At 33.8% G+C, this 13,656-nt stretch overlaps 1 protein-coding gene across 1 annotated transcript in view; it reads left to right on the top strand.

The window, feature by feature from the left end:
* ADAMTS19 (ADAM metallopeptidase with thrombospondin type 1 motif 19) overlaps positions 1 to 13,656 on the top strand; it is a 291,742-nt gene that overhangs the window by 69,106 nt on the left and 208,980 nt on the right. The window contains exons 4-6 of the mRNA XM_030927451.1: positions 10,331 to 10,503; positions 11,823 to 11,906; positions 12,612 to 12,769. Coding sequence (XP_030783311.1) covers positions 10,331 to 10,503; positions 11,823 to 11,906; positions 12,612 to 12,769 — 415 coding nt within the window. The remainder of the gene's footprint in view (positions 1 to 10,330; positions 10,504 to 11,822; positions 11,907 to 12,611; positions 12,770 to 13,656) is intronic.

Raw genomic sequence — 13,656 nt, 5'->3', positions numbered from 1 at the left:
TATTCTTAGTCTGGCTAAGGGTTTGTCAGTTTTGTTTAACTTTTCAAAGAAAACACCCTTCTGTTTTATTGATTTTTTTGTATTTTTAATTTCAATTTCATTTATTTCTGCTCTGATCTTTATTATTTCTTTTATTCTAGTTTTAAGTTTGGTTTGTTCTTGCTATTCTAGTTATCTAAGATGCATTGTTAGGTTTTTTGAGATTTTTCCTTTTTTTTTTTTTTTTTGATGTAGGCACTTATAGTTATAAACCTCCCCTTGAGTACTGCTTTTGCTGAATCCCAAAGGTTTTCATGTGTTTTGTTTTCATTATCTTTGTTTTAAGAAATTTTCCAATTTCTTTCTCACTTTCTTCATTGACCCACTGGTCATTGAGAAGCATATTGTTTAATTTCCATGTATTTTCATAATTTCCAAAATTCTATCTTGTTATCAATTTCTAGTTTTATTCCATTTTGGTTAGAGAAGATGTTTGATATTATATTACTTCATTTTTTGGAATGATTTAATGCTTTTTTTAAAGATGTAACATATGATCTTTCCTTGAGAATGATCCACATGCTGAGGAAAAGAATGCGTATTCTGCAGCTCTTGGTTAAAATGTTCTGTAAATTTTTATTAGAGTCCTTTGGCCTATAGTGCAGATTAAATCTGATATTTCTTGGTTGATTTTCTGTCTGGAAGATGTGTCCAGTGCTTAAAGTGGGATGTTGAAGTCTCCAGCTTTTATTTTAATGTGGCCTATTCTCTCTCAATAGCTCTGATAATATTTTCTTTATATATATGAGTGTTGGCTGCATATATATTTAAAATTGTTATATCCTCTTGTTGAATGGACCCCTTTATCATTATATAGTGACCTTCTTTGTCTTTTATAGTTTTTGTTTTGAAATCTATTTTGTCTTATATAAATATAGCAACTCCTGCTGTTTTTTTGGTTTTTATTGGCATGGAATATCTCTTTCCAATCTTTTATTTTCAGTCTATATGTCTCTTTATAGGTGAAGTGTGTTTCTTGTAGGCAACAGATCAATGGGTCTTGGTTTTTCATCTGTTTAGCTACTTCATGTCTTTTGATTAGATAGTTTAGTCCATTTACATTTAATGTTATTATTGATCAACAAGGACTTACTCTTGCCATTTTGTTATTTGTTTTCTGGTTGTTTTGTGGTCTTATCTTCCTTGTTTCTTTTCTTCCTGTATTCCTCTAGCAAAGGTGATTTTTTCTGATGATATGACTTAGTTTCTTGCTTTTTATTCTCTGTGTATCCATTATATGTTTTTGGGTTTGAGGTTACCATGAGGTTGCAAATACTATCTTATAAACCATTATTTTAATCTGATAACATCTTAATAGTATTTCCATAAATAAACAAGCATAAAGAAATCCAACAAAAACTCTCTGCCTTAACTTCATACTCCAACTTTTTAACCTTTTTTTGTTTCTATTTATATCTTATTGTACTATCTCTTCAAAAGTTTGTATAGTTATCAGTTTTGATTGTTTCATTGTTTAGTCTCTTAAATTAGGATAAAAGTAGTTTGCACACCACAGTAACAGTGTTATAATATTCTGTGTTTTCCTGCATACTTAGTATTACCAGTGAGTTTTGTACCTTCAGGTGATTATGTATTGCTCATTAATGTTCTTTTCTTTCTGAATGAAGTACTTCCTTTATCATTTTTTGTAGGACAGTTCTGGTATTGCTGAAATCCCTCAGTTTTTGTTTGTGTGGGAAGGTCTTTATTTTTCCTTCATGTTAGAAGGGTATTTTTGCCAGATATACTATTCAAGGGGAAATTTTTTTTTCCTTCAGCACTGTACATGTCACACCACTCTCTCCTGGCTTGTAAGCTTTCCACTGCTGCCAGTGTATTGGAGCTCAATTGTATGTTTTTTGTTTCTTTTCTCTTGCTGGTTTTAGGATTCTTTCCCTATCCTTAACGTTTGAGATTTTGATTATTAAATGCCTTGAGGTAGTCTTCTTTGAGTTAAATCTGCTTGGTGTTCTATAACCTTTTTGTACTTGGATATTGGTATCTTTGTCTAGGTTTGGGAAGTTCTCTGTTATTTCTTTGTAAAAACTTTCTGCCTCTATCTCTTTTTCTACCTCTTCTTTAAGGCCAATAACTCTTAGATTTGCCCTTTTGAGGCAATTTTCTAGATCCTATAGGTTTGCTTCAGTGTTTTTTATTCTTTTTTGTTTTGTCTCCTCTGACTGTGTATTTTCAAATAGACTGTCTTCAAGATCACTAATTCTTTTTTTTGCTTGTTCAATTCTGCTATTACAAGACTGTGATTCACTCTTCAATATGCAAATTGCATTTTTTCAACTCCAGAATTCCTGCTTGAGTCCTCTTAATTATTTCAAGTTCACTTGGTGTTCTGTCCCTCTGTGGCTCTGCTGGTACCTGAAGCCAGTAAATCTCAAAGGTTTACCCAAAGTCCTCGATGTAGTATCTGGGTGTCACTGCTGGCTATTCAGGGCTTTTCAGTTAGCAGGTGGAAAACATTGCCAGGACTAGGTTCTTTTCTTCAAGGCAGTGGGTTCCCTTCTGGCCTAGGGGATGTCTAGAAATGTCTTTTGGGAGCTAGGACCTAGAATGGAGACCTCACAACTCTAACTGGTGCCCTATCTTGCTGTGGCTGTGCTCATATCATAGATGTAAGACAAAGTCTTCCCCACATTTCCCTCTTCCCACCTCAAGCAGAAGGAGGGAGTCTCTTTGGAGCCACCAGCTATGCAGCCTGAGGTTAGGGGAGGGGTGATGCCAGAACTTCCTTGGCTATCCCAGTTGGTGTCTCAGTATACTGTGTGTATCTCCTAGTCCACTGTCTCTAGGACTTGCCTAAGAGTTGCAGTCCTTATGGCCTAACTGCCTTTCAAATTTTCTTGGAGACTCAGAGTGCTGTAGCCTTCAGTATCGAGGTTTACAGGCACTCAGTTTCTTACCAGTGGGATTGCTGATTCCCCTCTGGCTAAGGCTGATTTAAATGCTCTCTCTGTGATGGGTGTTAGCTGAGTTTGATCTGGTTTTCCTTTCTGCTCTAACAGGGCCGCACTGAGATCACTGCCTCACAATTGCTCTGTTCTCCGTCTCCCAGCACCCGGAGATACTCTCTGCATCACTCTGCAACTGCTGAGGTGGGGGAGGGGTGGTATCAGCAATTCAGCACTGTTTTTTTCTATCTTCAGTGCTTTTTTCAGCGATATGAAGTTAAAACCAGGTATTATGAGTGCTCACGTGATTTTCAGTTTTTGTGAAGGTATTTTTTTTCTTCTTCTGTAGATGGTTAACTTGGTGTCCTTGCAGTGGGGACAATTGGTGAAGCATTCTATTCCACCATTTTGCTCTGCCCTCCCTGTTCTCATTTTATAGGAAAAAAAAAAAAAAAAGACAAGGGAAACTGAAAGATTGTAAATAAACACACAAGGGATGATGTGATTCCCAGTATGCCATTTTGCATACCAGGAGACCCTGGACCCTTGACTCTACAGCCAATTTATATATTGCTTGGATTACTGCAGTTTATTGCCTTCTCTGTGTCTTCTTGATTTCAGTCTAACCCTCTCATAACCCAGTTTCCAATTTTTTTAAAAGGTGCATTTGATAATATTCTTTTCTGGGATTCTTCACACCTTCAGAGTAAAATTCATACTCTTCAGCTAAGCACACAACAACCTGAATATGGTAAGTAGATTAAGTGCACCAAAATCACCTGGGGATTAGAGTTAAAATGAAGATTTCTGGATCCCATCCAGAGGCACTAAGTCAGAGTTACTGAGGCCGGGACCCAAGAGAATCAGCATTTTAAACATGGACCCCGAAATGTGATTCTTCTTCATATTTAGAGAAACATCTGAGTTTATAGAGGTCTTTTATTTCTATTCCTATGTACCATACTCCTTCCTGTCTCTGAGTCTCCTGGTCTTCTTCAAAACTTTCTCCTCTTTTCCTTTAATCTTCTCATCCTCCAAGACTTAGTGCCTTAGGGAAGTCCTTCTGAATCCCCCTGGATGCTACTTTCCCTTAGCGTTTCCAAGCTATTGCTTTGTAGTGCTACCATTGCATTTTGTGCATGTGGTGTTACACACTAGGGGGCCTAATAAAATGCTGGACATAAGGTTTCTTCACATTAATTCCATGAATATTATTTACTGCATGCCATACACTGGACACAAAAATATGAGTAAAAATCAGCCTCTAAAGACAAAAATGTGGGAAGACACAATCTTCTTTGTGAAACCTAAGACAGTAAGATGACATTTCAATGATAGGAAAGATAAACAATGCTTGTAAACACTTTGAGGAAGAATTATTATTTGTTTCCACTAATTATTATTTGGACAATGATTATACAGAGCCTTACTCTGTTAAGAGTTGAGATAAATACATTTTTTCCAACAGATCTTTTGCTATCCAGTTGTATTTGTATGAGTCACTTCTCTGCCAATTGGAGTACATACTCATGATTCTGAGATTCATTTACATGATTTCTAATGAGTCTAAAGTTGTAAAATTGTTGTATTTTATTATCTCATTTTCTAAATCTGCATGGTTTTCTCTTATCTGCTGCAGCTCATCGCTCAGGACCCTAAGTCTCAGCTCTGAATGAGAACTAACCCTTTTTCTATCTCCTATAATGCCAGCTCCATGCCCTAATTTGTCTCTTCTGTGACCTCCATGAGGTTATCCCAGTGATACTTACTGTGAATGAGATGGTCACTGTAGTGATATATTTTATACGTTTATAGCTTTCTATTTTATAGCCTTCTAGAATGGAGTCCAGTTTTCTTTTACAAAGGAAAGCATCTTTCAAGGAAGAGATTTTCATGTGGGCTGTGGCATTATTAGATTGCTTAAACATTGCAGTAACAAAATAGTTGCTGTGGGAATTTTCTTGAGTTCGGAATATCAAAAAATAGTTTCAATATGACCAGTGATTATTTACTGTAGGTTTTAGTAAATATTATTTGATAATCAAAATGTAATAGTTTGTTAAAAGCAAAATTTTTAATGAGAGCATAGAGTATATATCTAGGTGTACCTTTAAACCCATGTAAGTGTGCATGTTCCCATTTAGAGATCAAATAAATATAAAGATTAATTTCCATCTTAAAAATGTCATCCTAATAGCTAACATATTTCACATTTAATATATGAATTACACATTGCAATAAGCAAGTTCCATATACATGCTCACATATTCCTATTCATATATAATTTTTATCTATACAACAAATAAATAGAAAAGTAAGTTTTTGTCCCACAGTCCCAAAGCTAGTAAGTTGCAAATCCAAGATTTTTATCTATGCATTTTGACTCCAAAGAATTGGTTTAACATCCCCCAGAAATGTTATCTTCCAATGTCCATCTAAGCTCTCTATACTTCGTCTAGATTCTAGCCTACAGGATGAAGGAAGGAAAGTAGGAGACAAGTGATTTTCTTTTAAAGAGTGACCAAAAGTTGTACATACTAGTTCTGTTCAAATTCCATGTTTTACAACTCAGTGACGTAATTACACTCAGTTGAACAGTAGACTGAGAAATGTTTCTGGGTACATAGCCACACATCTGACCAGAAAGTAGTGGTTGGGTGGGGATGTGGTTAGGGAATTTTTTATTCCTAAAAGTAAGAAAGGGAGAATGGATACTGATGGACACTTAATAGTCTCTACTACAGCATCTTATCCAGCATCTGAGGACAAGAAGGTGATAGCTGGGAGAAAGTAAGAGAAAATGTGCAAAAGTGCTAAATAGAAGGAGGTGTCTCTTTTTAGTTATTGGATGTATCCAAATTAATCTCATTTGCTCGGCAGAAGTTGACACTGGTGAGGACCTGTCACTTGTCACAGGCAGTGAATATGTGATGGATAATACTCAGATTCTCATTTCCCTTCAAGGCCAATTATACATCCATCTACAAAGATGATGTTGAAAGTATGTGTGTGTGTGTGTGTGTGTGTGTATATATATACACACATTAATATATATTAATTATTATATATAAATATTAATTTATCTCTTGGTTTCTTTTTCTTTCCTTTCTTTTTTCAAGATGGAGTCTCAGTCTGCCACCCAGGCTGGAGTGCAGTGTCGCGATCTTGGCTTTATTATATAAATTATATATATAAATATATAATATTAATTAATATAAATTAATATTAATATATATACACATGTATATATGTTAGAACATAAGTATATACACACATAATATATAAATAACATATGTATGCATAGTTGTGTGTGTGTGTATATATATATATATATGATCAATTTGGTCTTTGGTATTAACCTCTGGTACTGAATCTGGATCCATAAAGTTTACTTTTAACTATAGTGATTCTGATTCAGATGGCTAGTATTGTTTTTGTCATCTTGCATTGCCTTGTTATATGATATAAATAAGGAATATTTGCATTAATTGTTATAACACTTCAGTTAACTTTGTTAACTGATTATACATGATAGTTGAGTAAAACTGGATTTATTACATAATTTTAAAATCTGTGTCATTGCTAGAAAAAATGAGAAACGGTAACTTATGGGGATAGTCTAGATAAGATTAGTTTCCAGCAATAGTGGTGGGATCCAGTTCTTATTAGATCACAGAGTTGACAGGTGGGCATAGAAGTCATAATACAAATTAAACAGTAGGTCAAGAATCCAAGAGATAAGGCTGGAAACAGTGGCTCACACCTGTTATCCTAGCACTTTGGGATGCCGAGGCAGGTGGATCATCTGAGGTCAGGAGTTCAAGACCAGACTGGCCAACATGGCAAAACCCTGTCTCTACAAAAACTGCAAAAATTAGCCAGGCATTGTAGTGCATGCCTGTAATCCCAGCTACTTAAGAGGCAGAGGCAGGAGAATCACGTAAACCCAGGAGGCAGAGGTTGAAGTAAGCCAAGATCGCGACACTGCACTCCAGCCTGGGTGGCAGACTGAGACTCCATCTTAAAAAAAAAAAAAAAAAGAAAAAAAAAGAAAAAGAAACCAAGAGATAAATTAATTCTGTAAACATGAAAAGATGTTAGAGGTCAAAGCATGGTAGGATATGTGGTTAGTAGGATAGGATAGGATAGGATAGGATAGGATAGGATAGGATAGGATAGGATAGAATAGACTAGACAAGCTAAAACCAAGGCACCTGGAATAAGACTCAATTTATCAGAAACCAAAAAGATAGATTAGAACTGTGAGAACACATATCCTGAATTCAAAACAAAGTTAGAGACATACAGGGAATCATGACTAATTGAATATACATGTTTCACTTCACTCTTGAACAGACTTCACTGAATTTATATTAAATAGTAAAGAAATACAAAGGTGTCAGTCAACAGTGCAAGTTGTGGAAAGATGATAGCAGCTTAGAGACATCAACAGAATATGATAAATGGCAAGGAGAGGAGAAAGTGATAGCTGATTTAACAATATACCATGGAGATTATTCTTCAACTGTAGAAAATTCTTAAACTTGATTGAATTGTACATGTGAATGGCTGCGTAATGTGGCATGTAAGTTACCCTCAATAAAACTGTTATAATTGTAAATTTATTATTGAAGCACCATGGGCATACAGAAAATTCCAGAAACAATATGTTCAACTGCTGAATTTTCCCAGTGTGAACATAACCGATAGCTACTGGAATCAGACTATAGAGAATACCTAGGAATTCAACTTATAAGGGACATGAAGGACCTCTTCTAGGAGAATTACAAAGTACTGCTCAAGGAAATAAGAGAGGACACAATCACATGGGGAAAAAAATCATGCTCATGGATGGGAAGAATTGATATTGTGAAAATGGCCATACTGCCTAAAGTAATTTATAGATTCAATGCTATTCCTATCAAGCTTCCATTGACTTTCTTCACAGAATTAGAAAAAAACTACTTTAAGTTTCATATGGAACCAAAAATAGCTGGTATGGCCAAGACAAGCAAAAAGAAGAAAACTGGAGGCATCACACTACCTGACTTCAAACTACTACAAGGCTACAGTAACCAAAACAGCATGGTACTGGTACCAAAACAGATAAAGAGACAAATGGAACAGAACAGCGACCTCAAAAATAATACCACGCATCTATAACCATCTGATCGTCGACAAACCTGACAAAAACAATCAGTGGTGAAAGTATTCCCTGTTTAATACATGGTGCTGGGAAAACTAGCCATATGCAGAAAACAGAAACTGGACCCCTTCCTTACACCTTATACAAAAATTAACTCGAGATAGATTAAAGACTTAAATGTAAAGCCCAAAACCATAAAAACCCTAGAAGAAAACTTAGGCAACACCATTCAGGACATAGGCATGGGCAAAGAATTCATGACTAAAACACCAAAAGCAATTTCAACAAAAGCCACAATCGACAAATGGGATCTAATTAAACTGAAGAGCTTCTGCATAGCAAAAGAAACTATCATCAGAGTGAACAGGCATCCAACAGATTGGGAGAAAATTTTTGCAATCTAGACATCTGACTAAGGGCTAATATCCAGAATCTACAAGGAACTTGAACAAATTTACAAGACAAAACAACAACAAACAACCCCATCAAAAAGTGGCCAAAAGGTACGAACAGACACTTCTCAAAAGAAGACATTTATGCAGCCAACAGACTGCTATAGCACATGTATACCTATGTAACAAACCTGCACGTTCTGCACATGTATCCCAGAACTTGAAGGAAAAAAAAAAGAAGGAAAAGAAAATTACAACACCACAGATATCTCCCTTGTGCCATGCCCAGGCTCTAATTTCTCCTACCCTAAGATATTCACTGAGTTTGTTTTTAAGAGCATTTCTTCTCAGGTTTTGATGTGTCTTTAAATGGAATCATACTACCTAATCTTTTGTACTTGGCTTCTTTCCATCAGTATTATGTGGATGAACCTCATTATTTGTAAGGTTCTTCCATAGTTTCACATGTTAACAGCAGCTGGTTCCTTTTCATTGCTATATAGTGTTCCATTACATGAATATTCTAACATTTCTTTATCCATATACTATTGATGATTATTTGAATTTTAAAAATAATTTTAAAAATAAGGATGTGTGGGGCAGTCACTTCAGGCACTTCTTTCAAGTAGACCTTTATTTTGCCATTGGTGTCAAAAAGAAGATTGTAGTGTCTTTTATTTATTGAGTTATTTTGTTTATATTGGAGCTCTTTGCTAGAAATCTAACTAATGTGATCTTATTATAATAGTTTGTACATGAGATTTGTATGCATTTCTGATGGCTGTATGTTTTAGATCATTGATTAATGGGTATGCAAATATTCAACTTCAGTAGACACTGCAAACTAGGTTTTCAAAGTGTTTATCCCAGTTTAATCTCTCAGTATGTATGCATATGATACTTCTATTTGTTCCCACAGTCTTGTCAGCACTTGATATAGTCAGTCTTTAATTTTAGCTTATTCCAGGGATTTTAATTTATTTAATGTATTTTGGCTTTAATTTGTATTTCTTTGAAGACCAGTGATATTAGACATTGTCCCATGATAATTAGGCATTTAGATATCCTATTGTGAGAAATGGTTGTTCAAGTTCTGCCCATTTTTCAATTAGACTGTCATTGATTTAGAATAGCTCTTTATTTCTTTATTCTGGAAAGTATTGAACTATCTCCTCTCACAGGGTGGCATGACTTCCGCTGTGATAGTGACATGTTTTAATTAATGGAATTTCTTAGTTTTTATGTAGGCAAACCTATACATGTTTTTTGTTTGTGGTTTCTGCTTTGATTTGGCTTCATTTGAGGAATCTGTATTCCCCAGCAGTTATAACTTCTGTAAGATCTTGATGGAAAGTGGAGCAGAATCCTTTGTAATTCATGAATAGTAATTTAGTAATCAGGGGCACCTGCTTGAAATTAGGATGTGTGGGGCAGTCACTTCAGGCACTTCTTTCAACTAGACTTTTATTTTGCCATTGGCATCAAAAAGAAGATTGTAGTGTCTTTTATTTATTGAGTTATTTTGTTTATATTGGAGCTCTTTGCTAGAAATCTAACTAATGTGATCTTATTATAAGCCATCAACAACTCTGGAAGGTAGGTGTTATTGTTATCCATTTTACAGATAAGGAAACTCAGGCTGACTGGGTGATGTTAGTTTGCTAAAATGGCAGAGCTAATAAGTGGGAGAAATTCAGTCTGCCTCATTCTAAAGTGATACTTCAAAGCCAAATTCCCTTTAAGATTTTATATGCGTTGGGAACTTATTTGTTGCTCGTTATTAAATATGGTTAATATTATTCACTTTGCCAATATGAAGGTGCATTGAAAAATTCAATTCTCTGTTGCAGATAAAGGAAGACCTAGGTCTAGAAAAATAGCAGAAAGTGGAAGAGGGAAACGATACTCATACAAATTACCTCAAGAATACAACATAGAGACTGTAGTGGTTGCAGACCCAGCAATGGTTTCCTATCATGGAGCAGATGCAGCCAGGAGATTCATTCTAACCATCTTAAATATGGTAGGCAAACTTTAAAGTGCGCTTGGAATTTTTTCAAGAAAACTCTAAGGAAGACGTGTGAGTATTTATAATGAAGTTCTTTAAAATTAACTCATTATTATTCCTTTCTCTTATTGTCATCAGTTAAAAAAAATACTTAGGTATACAAAATTGATCCATCTCAAAAGCAATATCAAAATAAAAATTAACATATTGTAAAAAAGAAAACACCCTTCTTGTTAATTTTGATGTGACAAACCTCTTCCTATGTTAGTCTTTTCTCTCTTTTTTTGGTACTGTTCTTTCCCTTTTTTTTTTCTTTTTTTAATATTTCTAGCCCTATTTATTTATTTATTTATTTATTTATTTATTTTGTTGGTACATAGTAGATGTATATATTTATGGGGTAGATAAGATATTTTGATAGAGGCATAAATTTGGTGAAATTATCATGAATATTTTAATATATGTTTATATACATGGCCCCACAAAAGGACCATAGGTTAATTATGATGTGATATAAAAATGAATGTCAGTAATCCACTGAGCTATTATATAGGTCTGTAAAATGAATGTCAGATATGATTCTAGTTGATGAGCTAAAATTTTAACCAACTAAATCACAGGTGACTAACTTGAGTTGATGATTTCTGATTGTAGAAATCCTAGTATCTCATCGCCTCTTAGATTTCACGCAATATTCCTTTAAGGATTATTTGCCTACTTACCTTGGAACTTTTACAAAAAAAAAAAAAAAAAAAAAGAGAGAAATCCTAGTATCTATCATGTTAGGGATGCTTTTTACCAAATTGATCCTTTGACTTAATTGCATACTCTGTTGGGCAAACCTCATTCAAGGAAGAATCCGAAGGTTGTAGTGAAGAGTGATTCTTACAAGAGAATAAAGAGAAATAAATGTTGAAGGCAAATGTCCATTTATAAGTCAATTACCATTTAAGAACAGCTGATGTAATGATAAATATAGTCCCATTTTTTACTATCTTTGCTATCATTTGGCTGGTTTTCTGGAGAACAGAGTGTTTTTTTATACTTTAGATATTTCTGTCCATATTCCATTACCTTCTGAGCACTCCTCTAGAATGGGATATATGGTAGATTAACACTGCCTAACAACCAGTCTTTTCTAAGTAGAAATATCTCTGAAAGCATGGGTTTGATGTAACAAAAAATTGCTTTGCAAGCTTTTTTTTTTTTTTTTTTTTTTTTTTTTAAGATTTCTCAAATAAATTGAGACTTCTCCACGTATGGGCCTTGAGAAAAATTAAGACGACTTTCAGTTTAATTTTAGGATTTTTATTTTTATTTTTATTTGTTTTTAGGTTTTTAACCTTTTCCAACACAAGAGTCTGGGTGTGCAGGTCAATCTCCGTGTGATAAAGCTTATTCTGCTCCATGAAACTCCAGTAAGAAAGTCTTGAGTTTTTAATTAAATTAAATGGGTGAGAAATTTTGTTCAGAAACTTTTAAGTAAAGGAAATGTTAAGGATGTACTTAAAAATCTGGAAATATCCATTGAATCACTTAAAGTATACATAAAACTGGCCTTTAGTTTGGGTTAATGTCCCAATCTTATTTTAAAAATAGGATATTGTTAGTTTCCAAGAATCCTGAAAACAAATCTTAACTTTCCAAAGTATAATTTTTAAGAAGTCATTTTAAGTGACAGTTTTATTCTATCATTTAGATGTGTACTTTTAACACTTTTTATTTATTTTAAATGGGAACTATTCCATGGGATCATTTTGATATGCTGCTTAACTGGCACTTTAGAAAATGTTGTTCTACATAGAAAATGTTGTTCTTAAGTTGTAGAAACAACAAGTTATTTTAGTCTAAAAGTTCCACATTCTTAATTGAACCTCTCTGCTTTTTCAGAATACCATTAAACAGATTTTGTAGTTATTACACCTTCACAATGCTTTAAGCTTTTAAGCTCAGAGTAAATCAAACCTGAATGTCTTCCAGGTCCTAATTAATGTTATGGTCAGCAGTTTGCTTTAGTAATTCAAGAGTGCCTTTGTTATTTGTTTTTTTGTTTGTTTGTTTTGTTTTGTTTTTGTATATACCTAAGAATAATACGCCTTGTGATGAAATCTGTTATTTTGCAGCCAGATCTGTATATTGGGCATCATGGAGAAAAAATGCTAGAGAGTTTTTGTAAGTGGCAACATGAAGAATTTGGCAAAAAGAATGATATACATTTGGAGATGTCAACAAGCTGGGGGGAAGACATGAATTCAGTGGATGCAGCTATACTTATAACAAGGTAAATTTTCCAAAGCCAATTAAATGACATTCCTAATTCAATTATTGCACTGTTAATCCCATTAATCCCTTAATAGATAATGTTTTTATTTCAGATTTCATGTTTCAAAAATGATTTTGGCATAATGGTGTTAGTCATCTCCCTCAATTCATAGTAACAGATTTGTAAACAGCTAGATATTGGATGGCATATTGACAAAACATTTGGTTAGTTAATTCTAAAAAATTACCCTAAATTTTTGAGCTCAAAGGCATAGTCATTAATGATAAGCTAAAACTATGGTGAATTTTGTTGTAAGTTCAAAATTATGAACCTAGACTGTATGTTTTTCAGTCATCACCATATAAAGTAACCTAATATGTTAAATTCAGCAATTGAAAACCTTTCTGGCTCCATGTGAGAAACAATTTCAATTAAGTCTCTGACTAATTATAAGCTACATTGTGAATGTACTACTAAAAAATATTTTAATACAGCATTAGGTATAATATGTAAATAAATGTAAGTGAAATAATGAGCAACAATATGCTCTATATGATTAATATGTTTAATAATCATACATAATTGGTTTGTCTTGCTTAAAGTTGGTAAAAATAAGTAATTCATTGTGAACTAGCAATTTAATTTTAGTCATCAAAAGTGTTAGCATTTCACATCACAGAAAGCACAGTAGTGTAATTACATATGATTTTCTGAAATGAAATCATTGAAATCATTGCAATTTCTTATAATTAATACTAAAGGCAAATAATTCATAAAATTGAAAAATCTCTAGGCAAGAACACAATTGGACTTCTACTTTCAGCTAAGTAGGTATAACTGATATTGAGCTTCTGCAATAAGCAACATAACATTGGAAAATAAGAAGTCACTGCTTTTAGTCACTG

Source organism: Rhinopithecus roxellana, chromosome 3 (assembly GCF_007565055.1).
Source record: "Rhinopithecus roxellana isolate Shanxi Qingling chromosome 3, ASM756505v1, whole genome shotgun sequence".
NCBI lineage: Eukaryota > Metazoa > Chordata > Mammalia > Primates > Cercopithecidae > Rhinopithecus > Rhinopithecus roxellana.
This window is presented reverse-complemented; position numbering and strand designations above follow the sequence as displayed.